This window comes from Pelecanus crispus, chromosome 6 (assembly GCF_030463565.1).
Source record: "Pelecanus crispus isolate bPelCri1 chromosome 6, bPelCri1.pri, whole genome shotgun sequence".
NCBI lineage: Eukaryota > Metazoa > Chordata > Aves > Pelecaniformes > Pelecanidae > Pelecanus > Pelecanus crispus.
In genome coordinates, this window is record NC_134648.1 from 64,876,028 (window position 1) to 64,894,585 (window position 18,558).

General features: G+C 40.8%; 1 protein-coding gene across 1 annotated transcript in view; it reads right to left on the reverse strand.

The window, feature by feature from the left end:
* JAG2 (jagged canonical Notch ligand 2) overlaps positions 1 to 18,558 on the reverse strand; it is a 73,839-nt gene that overhangs the window by 41,258 nt on the left and 14,023 nt on the right. The window contains exon 3 of the mRNA XM_075712577.1: positions 4,969 to 5,023. Within this exon, the coding sequence (XP_075568692.1) occupies positions 4,969 to 5,023 (55 nt within the window). The remainder of the gene's footprint in view (positions 1 to 4,968; positions 5,024 to 18,558) is intronic.

Genomic DNA, 18,558 nt, shown 5'->3' on the forward strand with positions numbered 1-18,558 from the left:
GGTAGCATAAGAACTTCATGCCCAAAGGAACAGAAGGTGCCCTTCTCAGGAAGTACATTGTCTTCAGCCTTTTTCAAGCAACTACTTCAAAGAGCCATAAGGACAGATGAGTCTCCTACAGACTAACATGAAAGAGGAAGACAACCACTGCACCCCCGCAGTAGACATGTAATCAAATGTGAAGTTACTTCACACATGAGGATGCAGCTTGCTTCATAATGGCAGCACTGCATCATGCATTGCCAAGACCTCTGCTATACAACTATAAGTTTGCCAAGTCAAATGACTTACCTAGAAAGTAGCATGAACTGCTGTGACAGATGACAGAGAACAGGCCCTTTACAGTGACTTTGTATCTAAGGCAGTTTCCTCTCCCCCTCCTCCCGCCTCATAAAGCAAACAAGCAGTAACACTAGACTGCCACAAGCTTCCCTCCGAGCCAACCCTGCTGCACCGAGGAGGAAAAAAAAGCACAGGAGTAGTTCAGGAATCGGGGTCTGAAAGCCCCCCGTAGAGTTCATAGTTTGAGGTAAGTACTGGGGAAACATTTGCCCTTGGCAAGCTTGTTCTTGAGATGGTACTTCACAGATCCGCTCTGAGCACCATTGCCTTGCTTTCAATGGGTACAAGCAAGAATACAGGATGCTAGGACAATACAGGGAGGGAAGAATGACAACTGTTCTAAAACCTTCAAGGTGTTAACTGGAAACCCCTCTCTCCAGGGTTTTTTTTTGTTGTTGTTGGTTTGTGGGTGTTGGGGTTTTTTTTTTGTTTGTTTGTGGTTTTGTGTTTTTAGTTTTTTTTAAATAAATACCCACTTGAAAGTCCAAGCAGGAACACAGGACCTGCATCTAGCTTTCAGCCTTACTCATCCCTGTTAAAGGAAAGCAAAACAAAACCTGACTTTGGAACTAATTAATCAGCTTATAAACAGACTCTGGCAATTACTTTGATTGATCTTTCTTACAGTAGCAACAGAAGACACGTGTAACCTGATCCAGAGATCAGCTCAATGTTCAGGATATGATAGGGATTTCAGCTTTCCACAGATATTCTCTTCACCCTTCCAGGATGCAGATACTCTTTGTCTTGTCTCTGGAGGAGTCATATTCCCTTTCCTATTCTCTTACGTATGATTTTTTTACTCATCTGTCCCTGTTTGGCAGTTCAGCAGTCCTTGCAGAAATACAAGGGAAGCATCTCTGGATCTTGACAGATTCGCAAGGCAAAACCTACTGGAGGACTCCCTGCCAAGACCACTCATAAAAAGAAAAAAAAGAAAAAGAAAAAACCCAGAAAATCTTCAGCATTAAGCAATTCTTCCTAGAAATCTAATATGCAAGTCTAAACTGCAGCATTGCAAAGCAACAGGTCTCTATCATGGAATCAGTAAACAGACTACAGAAACATTTAACCACGCGTTTACCTAGTCTTCTGCCAAATTATATGCCAAGAAAGCCTTCCCAAATTCACACAGCAACCATTCTAAGTTTCAAATGCAATACAGCTTAACAGCACCTCTCTGAGAGACTGTATTAAAGGGAAGTTCACCCTCCATCAGGAGTTTCTCATAAGAGCTAAACCATAACCTGACACTTAGACTCCAGTAGTTCATGGAAACTGTTAAATTAAGGAGATGGCCCACTGGGCCTCCAAAAGTCACTATATATCCCGTTGTCCTGAAGTTCAGGGGAAAAAAGTGACAAAGAAAAGATTTGTGAGAGCATGTTAAAAAACTAAAAGGCATAAGAAAGACTTAAAGGGACAATCACTTTAGGCTTGTGTTATCAAGCATATTTAAAAAAAAAAGGATTTTAAAGCTACAGATTTGCAAGAGGATTCTGCAGATTCTAAGGCATAAACAGAGCAAGTTAGAAGAGCATTATTTAATCAAATACCTTATTAAAAAACAAAATTCAGCACTTAAGTGCATACAGATCTGTTTAGCAGGATAGGCTTTTCATGTTCACCCCCATCTACACCATCTCCTGAGTTGATCTGCCATCTAGAACTTGGGCATGAATATTCCAATATTCTCTGTATTAGCTGCCTCTAGGTAAATTATTCCCAAGCTGGAAACTATTTAAAGGAATTAATCTCATGTAGTACTTTTTGAACAAAGCATTCAAGAGGATGCCTCCAATCTGTTGCTGTGTAGGATATCTAAGCTTTTTCAAGGTTCAGGCTTACTCTGCTCAGCACACAAGAACTCATTTTGAATACCATGTCCAGCTTTAGGAAGTGCCATTCAAGAAGGCTGTGGACCAACCGAATGGTTGCAGCAACATGAATTATACAGAATCACAGAATCATTTAGGTTGGAAAAGACCTTTAAGATCATCCAGTCCAACCGTTAACCCAGCACTGCCGACTCCACCACTAAACCATGTCCCTAAGCACCACATCTATATGTCTTTTAAATACCTCCAGGCATGGGGACTCCACCACCTCTCTGGGAAGCCTGTTCCAATGCTTGACAACCCTTTCTGTAAAGAAATTTTTCCTAATATCCAACCTAAACCTCCCCTGGCGCAGCTTGAGCCCATTTCCTCTCGTCCTATTGCTTGTTACTTGGGAGAAGAGACCAGACACCTCACTGCAACCTCCTTTCAGGTAGTTGTAAAGAGCAATAAGGTCTCCCCTCAGCCTCCTCTTCTCCAGGCTAAACAACCCCAGTTCCCTCAGCCACTCCTCATAAGGCCTGTGCTCTAGACCCTTCACCAGCTTCGTTGCCCTTCTCTGGACACGGTCCAGCAACTCAGTGTCCTTCTTGTACTGAAGGGCCCAAAACTGGACACAGTATTCCAAGTGCAGCCTCACCAGTGCCGAGTACAGGGGGACAATCACCTCCCTGCTCCTGCTGGCCACAGCATTCCTGATACAAGCCAGGATGCTGTTGGCCTTCTTGGCCACCTGGGCACACTGCTGGCTCCTGTTCAGCCGGCTGTCTACCAACACCCCCAGGTCCTTTTCTGCTGGGCAGCTTTCTAGCCACTCTTCCCCAAGCCTGTAGTATTGCGTGGGCTTGTTGTGACCCAAGTGCAGGACCCAGCACTTGGCCTTGTTGAACCTCACACAGTTGCCCTCAGCCCATCGATCCAGCCTGTCCAGATCTCTCTGTAGACCCTTCCTACTCTCGAGCAGATCGACACTCTCACTCAGTTTGGTGTCATCAGGCCTTATGAGGAGTGGCTGAGGGAACTGGGGTTGTTTAGCCTGGAGAAGAGGAGGCTGAGGGGAGACCTTATTGCTCTCTACAACTACCTGAAAGGAGGTTGTACTGAGGTGGGTGTTGGTCTCTTCGCCCAAGTAGTTAGCAATAGGACGAGAGGAAATGGGCTTAAGCTGCGCCAGGGGAGGTTTAGGTTGGAAATTAGGAAAAATTTCTTTACGGAAAGGGTGGTCAAGAATTGGAACAGGCTGCCCAGAGCGGTGGTGGAGTCACCATCCCTGGAAGTGTTCAAAAAACGGGTAGATGTGGCACTTGGGGACATGGTTTAGTCTAGTCTACCCTTGATTGGCTTAGAGTAGACTTGGCAGTGTAGGTTAATGGTTGGACTGGATGATCTTAAGGGTCTTTTCCAACCTAAACAATTCTATGATTCTATGATCTCCAAACTTACTGAGGGTGCACTCAATCCCCTCGTCCAGATCATTGATCAAGATATTAAACAAGGCTGGCCCCAAAACTGAGCCCTGGGGAACACCACTTGTGACCAGCCACCAGCTGGATTTAACTCCATTCACCACAACTCTTTGGGCCTGGCCATCCTTTACCAGATATCTAAAGAAAACATACCTATTGGAAAATGTTGAAGGAGCTGTTAAACAACAAGACAAAAGACACTTAATTCTAGCCGAGGGAAGGCTCAGGAACAAGCTACAAACTCATCATTACTTTGTCTATCATTGGAGACAGAGTATGTTAGGAAAAATCTCTAAGTTAGGAAAGTCTGTCAGGAAAACGCAAGTGGGACTAATCCCAATCTTCAACGAAAAGGACCTTGAAACTCTAACACAGCCTTAATATCAACTGAGCTTTGCCAATTTTTTATGCTTGATGCATCTTGATAAGGATGGTCAGTGAAGCAGCAAAGAATGGAACCTATAATTAGGAACGGATGATGATTTCGGACATAAACCTTTGCTATCTTAATGTCCAAACACTTACCTTCCTCTGTATTGATCCCAGCCAAGATTAATTAGTCCATCATTAACCACAATGAAAGTTTGAAGTTCGCTCAACACTTGTAGCCAAAAGCATTGATTATTTTAAGACAGGCTTATAAACCATCACCAAAGTGTAGGTTCAAGCTGGAGTCCTACTTTAGCAACAACATTGCAAACAGCACCTTCATACGGTTTTGAAGTATTTAATACAACAATCTTCCTCTTCCTTCAGATCAACAGCCCTGCTCTGATACTGATTATTAGCATTTACAGACCAGAAATGCTAGGTAACTTTCAGTACTTGAGGAGAAACAAACAGAGAAGGAATCATACCGTGATTTAGAACACTTTCACCAAAGCCATCAAGCATGGTTTCTTTATGGGGAACAAGAACGCCTATTTGTTTACCCAATCATGGAAAGTATTGCACAACGTGGTTGTGGGTAAACTGAGGAAAATTTAAAGTGCAACCCTACAGCACAGACAATTTTCCCTTTTTTTTTAAAAAAAAAAGCCTACCATAATTTTTAAACATTTTTTAAAGCGAATTATTAAGAGTCATGTATTACAACCTTCACTTACTGTTGTCCATTCTTCTTCCCATAAGTAATGATTTTTCACAGTTCCTAACCCAATATTCACTGCTTGGATTTGTACATGTCCTTCACATAGCAGGCTTGCATGCAGATTGATTTGGAGGGATGGCTAATTACAGCAGTATACCATTTCCCCCCTCCTCAATCTGTGTACATAAAGCACAGAGTAAGTGAAAACTGCAAGTTTTACATAAATACTCACCAGCTTTTGTATCATTATCCCAATCCCATGCTTCTATTATTAATGTGAATGATCTCTGAAAAGAAACAAGACACCAGTTAGATAGTAATAAAAAACTGCTGTTGCACACCAGACACAAACAGTGATTTGGAATAAGCAGATATTGCTGCTACAAGAAAGCCAACTGAAAGCAGTTAAAAAACTTCACTTCTCTGCTGTCATGTGAAAGCCCTTGAAGGCATCTTCTCAAAAGCATGAAATACAACAGCATTAAAAATTGTGGGGCAAAGCACACTAACAGCAAAACAAAAACACTCCCCCCCACCCCCCACACACTAAGGACTGAATTATTATTATTATTCCCCTCCCACTGCATCTAATTCTCAGCTTTGCTTAGCCACAGAAATCCTTTTCAGAAGTAGCCCTAAAAGGTTTGAATGAAGTGAGGCTTTCTGAATGTTGGAAAACAGCTAGGATATTTAAGATTTAAGCAACTAAAGACCAGAAATAAAAGGAATAAAATCAGAGCCATCCTTTAGGAAGCACATGAAAGATCAGTCTATATAATAGATCTGTTTGCTGTTCTCTAGAAAAACATATCTATAGAAGAAACACACAAAAAATCCACACCACATCTATCAAGAATTTAGACTTCCTTCTCATGAAAGGGGTAGTGTGAAAAATGGACCTGCAAAAGACACAGCAGAAACAGAAACTGTTAAAGGAAGCATACTTGGTAGTACACTTTCCCTGGAAGAAAGAGGAAAAGCATGATTTCAGACAGTTTTTAAATGATGTGGAAAAAACATGAAGGCTTTACCTCACTAAAGCAAGGCTTCAGGCATTTTTCTTGGCTTTATGACCAAATATGTAGGATAGATGTTGATATTTAAATACTAAACTTATTTAGGAAAAAGTTACCTTATGCATACCTGTAACGTTTACCTGTTTTGAGTTTAACAAGAGCAGCTGTCAAACCCTTCAGCTTTGATAGTTTCCAACTTGTCCAAGCTAACATTGAGATTCTCACATACATTTAAAACCAGGAAAAAACCTCCAAGAACAGAAAGACTTATTGCACCACTCTCCTAAAACCCTCATGTATACATCTTTGTGCTTAGAAGCAAGCCACACCAAAACCTGAAGCTTGTTAAATACAGCAGAGCCAAGCCTTAATGGGCACAGAATTCACAGGCTAATGATCTATGGATTCACATGGACCCACGGACATTCAGCCAAGAAATTAAAAGCACTGTCTTAGGAAGAGGATTATGTAAAAATTCTGCTTGCCGAAACCAGGACATAGTGGTAAATAGATTACGCTCAATGAAGAAGGGAAAAAGGGAGCTCAGCAGTGACTACAATGGACAGAGGTATACTTGGGCTTGAACTGCCTTTGGAAAAGAACAATTGATGGAGATCAGCTGAGAAATTAAAGGCCTCTACTTCTGAAGTATGACGATATAGTACAACTCCACAAATATTTTGAAAGCAAATGTTAGTGGAGCATTTTAGTAGCTTCACCCTCCAACTCCCTGCTCTCCCCTGCCCCCCAGTCTCAGCATTTAGGGAAGCAGGATAGGATCCTCCTGTATCCTGAAAACACTACCTGCCACCCCTCTCCTAAACTGCTACCTGAAAAATAAATGTAAAACGAATAGCATCAGAAAATAAGTACTATACAGTATTGCCCTAACATTATCTTCTGGCAATTGCAAGTCTTCTTATTTTGGGTCAAAACTAAAAGTGTTAACCTAGGCACAATTCTGCAAATCAGTGCATGACCCAAAGCTCTGTTATCCACCTCCCCTGCTTTTAACAACTGATCTTCTAACATACCCCTTAGTTTTCCTGTGTTCCATTGATTTGTGTAAGTACAAAATAGTGCTCAAGTGCTTCCAGATGTCCACTTACTCATCTTATGTAAGTGCTGGTCTTTCCTACTGCAAATTGGCAGTTGTATCTGACTGCCCACACAGGCTCAGGCCAAAAAAAAACAACAAAAAAAAACAACAAAAAAAACCCAACCTAAGCTGGACTTGCTGTCTTAGGAAACAGATCAGTCAACTATGCCTTCCCGTCATTCCACTTGAAAGCAGATTTGTATCTTTGCCTAGGATACTAGGGAATTTTTGCAGGTAAACAGAGCTCCACACAATGCACTGTTCCAGCATGCACATGCTGGAAGGTGTGAATGGGCATAAAGTGGTATTCTACCCATTTTAAGATGCTTAAAATAAGGAGTCCCATACCTCTGGTGGCACATCTGACCATCTAAGCTGGCATCAACTCTGGAGTTGAAAATATTCCTCTACGACCTTACAGAAACTTAATAGTACATTACAAGCAACTATGGTGCACAGCTCTTCTTCCAAGATGTGGAAAAAATGAATTTCTGGCCAAATAACTGACCTCTGCAGCCTGCACAGCTGGTGCTGCCTCCTGGTGGCAGGCAGGGCAAGGATGTGGCTCTGCAAGCCCCAGGTTGCCCAGGCCTCGTTTCAAGCATTTGCTTTTACCCTCCTCCCACTGGTGGCCATCAAAAACTATAAAGACCATGTATAAAAAGCTTAAAGAACATACAGAACAAAGACAAAACACGCACTATTAAATCCTTTCACTTACTGGCATCCCATAGCCTCAGTTTCCCCATGTCTACTTCTGGGCTACCAGGCAAGCACTTGGCCATTTACATGTGAGCAAGCATACAGAATGTAACATTTTAGGAAGGCTTGTAGTCATACTTGTAGGAGGAGATTAGAGTATTCAAATGGCAGTAAAAATGGTATTGATAGACAAAGGCACATTTACTGGAAAATCAATATCAGCTGGGACAGTTCTCAGTTGTGCAACTTCCTGCTTCCTACTGACAGTTACGCAGTCACCCTTCAAAACCCCCTAACAGGCACAGTAGAAGAGAAACTGATTTTTGTGGCTAATCTACCTCTAGAAAAGACAATTAAGGTTACCAACCCAACTTGTCATATCTTCCTCACCTATAGCTAGTCAGTAATTGTAAAGAGGAATTCCTCTCTGTGGTAGCATGATGGATTGTCACGTTACAATTACTACACCTCAAATCAGGAAATGGATACTTAATCTACTGGTTCAGAAAAACCTCTCTCCCTCCCCCACCCAAGTATCAAGTCTTGCACTAGATCTGCTTAAATTCTATTGAATTTTGCAATTCACTATAAAACAACAGCTGAAAACTCACAAAGAAGCATCTGTGTTATCGAATATATTCATGGTATGCTGCACTGAGAGCTTTCCAGTTATTGCTCAATTATCAAAAACATATATTAGTAGAAATTTTGATATCCATACACTCACTCATACTGTAACCCTGCCCAATAACCAGAGTAAGAGCTATAGGCTGAATAACACTAATGGATATAAATATTGAAGAATACTTTTAGCTTACATAACAGACATACTCATTTTATAAAAGCTCTACCACTGGCTTGCATTAGTCCCATCTGTACTCTTAAACAGCAAGTCTAACATAGACTACCCAGCACATCTTCCACTAGCACCAGCTGTGAGTAGCTCTTCTGTAGCACAGATACTTATACCAGACAACATCTTTCTTAAATTGTGCTTCCAGAAAATAATTACAGAACTTGAATTCATTTAGCTCTTGTCCACAATCTAAGGTCTACCCATACTGCAAATCTTTAAACACCTCACATAATCCAGCAGTATTTTGCTCTTTCACATAAATATATATAAAAATATAAAGAACAGGCTAGCTTAAAAACTGTTTAAGGTAAGAAGCCCTCCACAGAGGCTATGGATATATATGTGTAAGTGTGTTCAAGTTCCCACATCAATTTAACAGAAAACTATAGTTTTCTAACAAGTATCCTAAGAATGCCCCAAATTCATGAGTCTTTCATGCATAACACACAAACACCACCACACCCACTTCTTTTCCAACTTGCAGAACTCTTGTAGGCTGATACGACCAGCACCTCACAATGGGACATGCACATTCCAGTCTGTTCTTATGTATAAGAAAAGCTTTGTAAAGTAGTATCTGTTGTTCCTTTCAACTAGTACTAGCAAAATACTTAGAAAACATTTTAAACATGACTATGGCACAGATTGGAGGGGGAGGGGATGGGGTGAACATACAGCACTGAAAATACACTTGTTTCTACTGACTTTGGTGTCTAGGTTTATCTTCCATAAAGAATTAGACACAAGAGAGCATTTGTGCTCATCAAATCAAAAAATAGATGATGTTAAACGCTACAACTCAGAAGAGGAGCATCAGCACACTTCTGCATAAGAGCGCAGCTTTATGAAAGAACCATATTGTAGGAGTTAACTAAACAGATACGCCAAGCAGTTTGGAAAGATACAAATTAAGCCTGTTTATCCTGGTGATGCTGCTTCAGTTGTGTTTTTCTCAAGATTGGTGTTGACAAAAGCAACTTCAAAGCATTATTCCACTGTTTACACCAAACAAAACACTCCCCATACTATCCCAGCGACCTCCTTTCTGGGGAGGGGGGAAACAAGACCTGTAATATTGGTTTTACATTATCTTTTAATGAACTATTACCTTGATATTTGCAAATCAACATTAAAAAGTGTTTTTTTTCTGGCAAACCAGACATGTCAGACTTTTCATCCCAAGAAAGATGATCCATCTGCTGACTGCACTTTCAATCAGGTATAGAACTTACACTTTCTAACTAAAAGTCTGAAAAACGCAAAAAGCTAAGGTTGAGCTGAAATCAATACTTGACATTTTCTGCATCAATAACAAGCTATTGTGTATTAAAATACTTTTATTCTAACAAAGAATTATCAATTTTATTTTAATAAAAGGACTGACTGGAGTTTCTACAACGAAAAACCTCAGAAGAAATCAGGAATCAGCTATGAAGTAGGAAAAAACATGGCTCCTAAAGAAATCCAGAGCCCACATTATCTTCCTGTTTCAGTCACACTAGGTCCACAGTCAACGCAGGGTCTCATCATCAGTAAGTACCATTTCCTTTCAAACCTCAGTCAAGGATATGCAACATTTGTATTTGAACATTTCAACCGTAAAAACAGGTCAAACGACAGCGGCATATTACTAGTCTAATCTTTGTAACTTCTGGAATAAGTCATCACCAGTATTTCTTGCAACCAAGTCCGTTAAGTCTTGATCAGCATGGTCACCTCAGATTTGCTCTTTCCTAAGAAACCTCCAGACAAGCAATGCAAGCACAGGTCTGGGGGGCTTCCCCCCTCCCTACCTTTTTTTTCCCCCAGCACCTCTCCCCCTCCCCCAAACAGCCTCTTTGCCATGGAAAAAGCTGACTTAAAGGCAAGCATATTCCATTTCCTTTCCCAGGAGCTCTGCAGCTAGGCAAGTTCTTACAACTTCCTCATGAATAAGCCAGAAGTGCAAAGGGAGTAAGGAAGAAATGAAGAAAGATTCTGAGAAGGTCCAGGACTCATCATCAACACCGGTTTAAGGGCAGACAGATAGAACAAACCTGCAGGTTGATCTTTTAGAAACAGGTATTATAAAGACATAATGGAGAACTGTGCTGAAAGAATAAGTGCTCCCCATTTCAGGGGGAGAAGGGGGCTGTTTTTTTCACACTTGAAGGATATTTCAGCCACACTCACACGCAAGAACTTGCCTGCAGAGGCCATTCCACCACACAAAATCATAAAGACACCCATCCTCTAAACCCTCATTTTTCATTTGAGAAGTAAGCACCATTGGCATAGCAAGTCTTAAACAAAAGCTTTCCCTTTGGAAAGGGGGGCCAAGCAATCCCATTTTGTTAGGAGTGCTGTGGAAGGCTGGGTTAGAGTACTGCAAACTTCGGCAGCAGATAGCAGAAAGCAGTTGAGCAAGTTGAAGACTTCTATTCAAGAGCAATTACTGCAGTTATATTCCTCTTGGCCCAGTCACAAAAGCAGGATGATGTTTACAAACTTTGGAGCCCTGCTGTTGTGTGAGGGGAACTCTTTGTGAATTAGCCCCACCTGACAGTCTTTAGGAAGTCTGCAAAACCGGTGGGGGGGCGGTATTTTTTGCCACAGTTAACAGCCAAGAGACTGGTATCTCTGCCTACATGAGTTTGAACACTTTGTTCCACTCCTCCCCCAAACTAAGAGAAGTCAGAACTGGAGGGGTGTGTATGTGTGTATGCATACAGGGGCAGCAGAAGGAAATCTAGGTGTCTAGACTTTTAAGACTCATTTCATTGCAAAATGAACAGAAATAAAGAGAACAGGTGAATAAGAGTCACTCTTGGAGTTAATATACAAATTTAACACCCAGGTAAAAACTCACCTCCAGTTAAAGAAAATTACCCAGCAACTAGGTGGAAGAATCCTACCAACAACCAGCTGCATGCATCTAAAAGATAAAACAACTTCAAGGAGGAACTCAAAGGGGTATTACAGTATCTATTTGGCAGTGCCCAGTGCTTTGTGAAACAAGCATAGTGTGCTTCTCTCCAAGGTGATCAAACTACTAGATCATGACATACCTTACCAGATGATATCTCTGTAGGAAGATCTTCAAGTGAAGGTTTGAAGATACTCTGATCCTGCTGCAATGGCAGAATGTAACAGCAGTTTCTCAACATGAGGGGGTCTTGATATATCATGGGACAGCAAACATTTTAGCTGGGGAGTTTTAAAAATCCTCTGAATTCACATATTAGCTTTGGCTAATCCCTGTAAAAGCAGTGACCCATTTTCATGTACCTCACAAGAGGCCAAAATGCCATGTGTCTGACTAGTGCTCCTCAAGGGGGAACATTAGTCACCTCAGACCACATACAGAGCAAAGAGAAAGCTCTCTGGAGATCCATCTACATATGAGAAGCTAAACCACTGGAAGAAAGACTCCACAAGTTTCTCTTAGCACCCTAGACAGAAACTCAAAGCAAATCTCAGCTGATTCAACCTTGTGACAAATGACACCTTACAGACAAGAGTATTTGTTCCCAACACCTCAGTACTGGCCCCGCCCTTTGATAGCACCCTGTCAGACACATGCTGCAGGCAGAGCAGCAGCATCCTTGAATGAATAGGAAGCATGCACCTCGCTAACAGTTTTCACAGTGCCAGAAGCAAGTCATTAGGCTTCTTTCGTAGAAAAACTGCAGGAGATTTGACCCAGCAGTAGTCATGTCACGACTTATGTCAAGAAAAGCTGATCTGCTAGCTACTCTCAGGTCACAGGACATTAAAGGTTCTAGAAGAGCCCGTCCCTATTTTAAAGCAGTGCCTTTCACCATTACATGCATAGCAGCAATACTAGTCCTGTCCTGTGGAACAGAAGTAATTCCTGCCTCTGCTTTTTATAGCTATCTGCTATTCATCCCCCCCTCCCCTGATTCCAGCATATACACATCTCTGCTGTACTCAGGGAGATTAAGTTCCAACTTTGAAGTCCAAGCTGTCAACTGTGGTCACTTAAATCTGAACAAACACCATAAGATGGGCTTCCAAATAATTTATTTTCCTTATACTTCCAGAAATAAACAAACAAACAAAAAAGCATCAGTGAAGACTTAGCTAGTCAGCTACAAGGACTCCTGTGGTAACTTGCCTTTGCTGAGATTTCCCAGCAAGAAACAGGAAGGATATCGATGTTTAATACCAATCCAAGCTATAAGACCACATTTACCAGTTTTGTTGAAACACTTCTATTTTACTGCAAATGCTTTCTGCCTATGCCACCTCTAGGTACCTCCTGTGTACCACAAGTCTCAACAAAAGTAATGGTTTATAAAACTAATCAATACATCACAAGTGACATGGGGTTTTGGGGTTTTTTTTCCAACTGGCTGAGCAAACATAGGGCTCATTAAAAAAAAAATCAATTTAATCTTAGGCGAATGATCAGTAACTACAATTTTACTCTAGTGACTAGAATAGTGTCATTCTAGGTGGTCTTGAAACCAGTTCTTAGACTAACATATCCACAGTTCAATCTTAACGACGATTTCTTTCTGTTTCCACAGTATCTTTAAGAATTCTTCGTACCAATTATCATAATGGGAGTATTTCAAACCTTGTCATTTAAATTTCCAACCTTGCTGAATGTAAACACATTTTCAGAGACCCTCATATAATCCCGAGTTAATGACACTTGTGACTTTGTTGTTCTGCGCAAATTTGTATTGGTAAACAACGTTTCACAAAGTAAGTCTTGTGACTTGCCAATTCAAGAAACAGCTACTCCTTCAATCCACCAAAGCCAGCTTGTTTCTAGCTAAGCAAGTTCCCTTTGCAAGCTCAACACAAGTTCTTTGACCAAGAGATCTGCTTCCCACTCTCATTCATGTCTTGACTACTTAATATTCAGAAGTCAGTTGGAAAGTGCACCCTGGCTAGAAGGGAAGGCTAGAGAACATGGGAAAAAACAAGGAAAAAGATGCTCAGTATTATGCCACTGTGTGATTCTGTAACTGAAGGTGGAGGGAAGCAGGGTGGTTCTCCTGTTCTCCCTCTCCCAAGAGATGGGATGAATAGCATCCCGCATGAGGGGGATGTTAGAAATCAAAGGTCCAGAGAAAGGCAACAAGAAGGAACAAAGAACCAAATGGTTTCCATGAGAGGAGTGAAAGAGCTGGTCAAAACTCCTCAGCCTGGAAGAGAGGCAACTGGAGTATGTGACAGAAGTCTACAAAGCTACAAAAGGCCCTGGGGATGGTTAGGAATAGATCATCCATTTTCTTGTTCTTGACAAGAACTAAAGGGCATCAAATCAAGCTAATAGGAGCCATGGTCAGAAAAAAAAGAAAGATGGTACTTCATACAAAGCTTGGCCAAATGTTACACAGGTTGCCTAAGGGCAAAGTGCTTTTAAGATCTTTGTGGGTCCAAGGGCAGACTGCCACAAATACTTAGAAGAGATCAACCACAACTAGCTCAGGAAGTTCCCAGGCTGAAAACAAAGCTTGGGAGAATGAAAAGAAACGTTCCATATTCTTTCCCTTTGACTTCCATGAACATTTGCTTATGTTCCCTGAACTGTGGTTTTAGTATGGGTGCTGTTCTGAAGCAAGTATTCCACTTCTGATGACTGACATTAAAACAAGGGACTACTAAAAAAAAGTTTACACTGTAGAATCTCACATGCCTGCCTGAGCCATTAGTATCTATCCCAGAGTAATCAAAGTTGTGACCAACAATGTTAGGGGGAAAAAAGGGAAGCCAGGAGAAACAAAAACTAGTTCTGAATTAGATTTATAATTATACCTCAGAACTCCTCTTTGAAAGCCATGACAGAAGAAGTCATAATTGAAAAAATCTAATCAAGATTCTCCTTTCTGCAATACTGAAATGTCACATGAAATAATAATTGCAAAAATCATCAAACCATGTAATGCAATACATGCATAGCAAGCCACATACCTGTTGCAGTAGATGCAACAAATGCTATTCAGAAAAAAAGACAAACTGAGCTAGCGCTATTAACTGGGAGATCTTACTATTTGAAATAAAGGTTTAGAGGACTATAGGCTTCTGAAACTTCCTCTGTGGAAAAGGTAATCCAGTCTTCTAAGAGTGATTAAGTCAGGTGACACAAAGCAGAACCTACTGTCATCCAAGGCAAGATAAGAGAAATGTACAAATACAGTAAGCATTTATCATTTATTAACTGCTGAAGGATTGACAAGTGTCAAGTGAAATCCTAAGCTTACTGATTTTAGAGCAATTTTTCACACAAGAATTTGTCACCGCGCTTGCAATAAAAATCCTGGTTTAACTATAAGAAAGCCAGTATTTGTCTTGGGGAAGACTAAACTGAGGTTTACACAGAAAGGTAACTGAAATAATTAAGCAATTCATCTCCAAACTTTAGCTATTCTATTTACAGTCATCAAAACCAATCCCTACTGGCATCTATGTAACATAGATGAAGGCTGGTACTACTCCTAGTTACTCTTACTCCACTAAGAGAGTGATTCTGCACTGTCTGTATATGTCACTGAGCCAAGTATCACAGTTCCAGATAGACATGTTCTTCCATACTAGCTGAAGTGCAAGAAGTACTTCCCCCATTAAAAGCTAGACCTCTCAGTCACTCAGGAACCAGTGTCTCTAAGAAGGAGAGAACCAGCTTTCAAAACATCACCTATATTCTCCAGGTGAAATTAGGGGAAGAATAGAATAGGAAGGGTGAAGATTACATTAGCATGACTGGCACAAAAGCTGTGAAGGCAAGAGCATCTGTGAGAGTCTGGAAATACCAGCTAACAAGAAAGAAGTGTTAGAACTTTAAATCTGGAAGGGAAAAAATAAAAAGTCACAGACTTACTGCAGAAGTTTCCCTAACTTGACTGAACCACCTCAAATGCAAGACTGCTATCTGTAAAACCTATCTACAAATATTGTAAGGAATCCTTGTCATTACTCAAGATCCCAGACACAAAATACAGGAAGAAGATCCAGCCTCTTCAGAGCAAGCCAGATTGATTGCTAGATTCCTAACAGAAGCTCCGAGATACTCTGCATGGAACCTAGAGTACTCCTGATAAAGGGAAACAGTAGATATATCCACTTAGCCCTTTGGATCTGCCTCAGTAGCTATGTACCTGACAGTCACTACAGGCGCAGTCAACACAGATTCAGAATTTGAGCCAAGATCAGAACCCTTAGTGACCCCAGGAAGCACATTTCAGACCAAAAGGAACAGGGGTGGGAAAGCAGGAATTAAGACATCACAGGCCTTTTGGAGCCATACCTATTGAGGTAAGCCTATTTCAGGTAAACTTTCCAATTTGACCTTTTGCACACTGTCCCATAGGGAAAAAATGCCTTAAAATTTTTCGTCAGTACCCACGGAACACCTTCTCCTTCAAGTCTCTAACAAGTCATGGGAAAAAACTTCCAGAAACTCAATACCATTCAACAACTCAGTAAAACCACTTTTCTTCTACTTAAAGGAAGCGCACCCCACCACACACATTCCAATCTGCAAAGTGCATGGCAGATTTTGCCTGCATCTTAGAGGTGATCCTTAGATCTGCTGGACAGAGGCCTAGCATGAGGCATATGGAAAACAGGCCTCAGAAAGGCCAGCTTCTCCCAACTGCCAGCTCTTCCACAGATGCCCAAGCACTGCAATGCTCTGTTCATACATGACTCCTGTGGAAGTACAACTGACACTATAAAGAAGGATGGTATGTACACAAAGTAAAATCCACCTGAAAACAGAGTCTTAACAAACCATCCTGCTTGTCACTTAGCTTTGAGTACAGAACACGAAAGAGCTAATGCAACCAGCCAATACCAGTGCTCAGAAGAAGCATTAGTCACCCTTCCTACAGCCACAGCTCCCCTCCGCTAGTTAATTTACCTAACACATCTATACACACTAAACCTTTACACAGTCTGATTAAAAGTTAACTGATCTTTAAACAGTCTGATATAGATGTTAATGTGCCTGTTCCAAGGTTTTCTGGAAAGCAATTTGGGATCTAAAATAGCATCAGCAAGCTTTCCTTCTATACCTTGGAAGAAATCTCAGATAGTAGAAAAACCAGCCATTTACCAAAGCAAAACCATTTTAAATAGAACAGCTACCAAAACAATAGAATTTGGTATGCTATACTACAACCATACAAAAAGAAGAGACAACATCCTACTAATTTACCTGAGGGTAGTCAAACAAGTACCACAGTTTGTATTGTGCCTGTCTCTCAGATGGGAGAGCCTAGTGTAACCTCCACAGATTTTGTTTCTCTTTCAGTTCTAGAGCAGAAGCAGCAGGAAGGAAAATGAAATTAACCCCAGGTGCATCAGCCCTGCAAACCTGCTAGAACCTCAAGTAATAGTGTCCCTTCCATCCTATTTAGGGAGAACACAGGGTGTTGATTTTTTTGAGATCAGAAACCGAGATTAAATCAGAGGTTGTATACAAGAGAAAAGAGTAGCAATTCCAGCAGATGTTTCTCTGCTAGTATCTGATTTTTTAGTGGACAAAAAGAAAAGTCAGAAACCTACCAGAAAACACTATTTTAGATAGAGGGTCACAGGATTAAGTTTCAATAGACATTTTGCCTGATCATTACATAAAAGGAAATAAAACAAGTTATTTACGTCTTGGATACTTTCATGACTTCCCAGCTATCAAGATACAGTCCTCTCCACCACAGCTGAAGCTAGCACTAGCAGTTTGCAGAAATCCACTGAGTTAATCCAATAGCAAAGAACAGGAGAAAGTATTGATGAAATTAGAGAACAGAGAAAAAAGCCTTTTAGAAAGAGACATGCGTGAGTACAATACCATGCAGACAGTTGGGTACCATCTTAACATAATTTTATTAGATTTAAGCCAAAGCTTTTAGCCTTGCTACCACCTTTGAACTGTTTCAGACAAACTTGATATTAACCAAGAATCCATGTCCTACTCCTTTCCTAAAGTTTTGGAAGAAGTCCAAGATAAATTAAGCCCATTACATGTATGCTTTCTTGTTACATTAATGAAAATGTAGCTACATTGTCTCTTTTGAAGTGTATGTATCAATCATCGAGACCCATTAATGGTTAGTGCAAGACTTGTTTTATGCTAATATTTAGAATTTGAAGATGAACTAGTAATTAATACTGCTCTTCCCCTCCCCTCTGTGCTCCATGTGGCATGGATATTAGTGTCCTCTGGGCACTTCAAGCCATGCATCATTAGAATTTCAACTTGAAGTCAAGCGGGAATTAAACTAACTATGTAATAACATACTTTAATTATTGTTCTAAACACAGAACACCTGCATGCACTCTCTTTTGTATTGGAAATATGCATACTAAGAAGGCAGGCAAATATAGGGAAAAAAAATAGATATGGCCCCAAGTTCTATGTATGCAAATTTCCCAGAAAGAGAAAGTAGTGTTTTAATCTTAATCCTTTTAAATAATGTTAATTGTTGATAGCACTGCAGTCTTTCCTTTTGTTTTTGAAAAAGCAAATACCCACACAAACCAATTCAAACTAATGAACCTAGATGTCTTGCCCTAGGAAGAAGAGAGGCCCATACTCAACTTCTGTTCCTAAGGGAGCACAGAGATTAGGGCACTGTTTTTCTAAGTCCTCTTCAATTCTCTGATCAGACCTACCCAACCAAGTCAACTGTAGAGCTAGTTGGGCAGCATCAGTGACATTTGAAAGAGGATACGCGAGGCAAAGGCTTCACTGGCCCACAGTGATGGCAGCAGCTGACTGATCAAACATTTGTATAGCTCCAAACAAGATGCGTAATTTTTCTCCAATGATGTTGGCTCTGAGCACTGGTATCATCAGAGGCCTCTTCACCATAAGGAACACAAATATCTAGGTTTTATTGCTACATGAGTTGCACAACAGTTTCGGTCAATTTGAACTGCACACTTGCACAAGAGACTTATCAAATAGATTGCAGATTTCCTCATGGCTAGTAACAGAGATGTCATTAATCCAGAAAAAGGGGATAATGCACTTAAGCTGTTCATCATTTCAGTCCCAAACTGAACACCAGCTCAGTTTTGAATTTCTGCACATGCTAAAGAGGCTGGCAGAGAAACAAACAGAAAGAAAACAACTTATTTCAGCTTCATAGATAGCTGCTCACCTTCCCTTACAACCTCCTCACCTCTGTG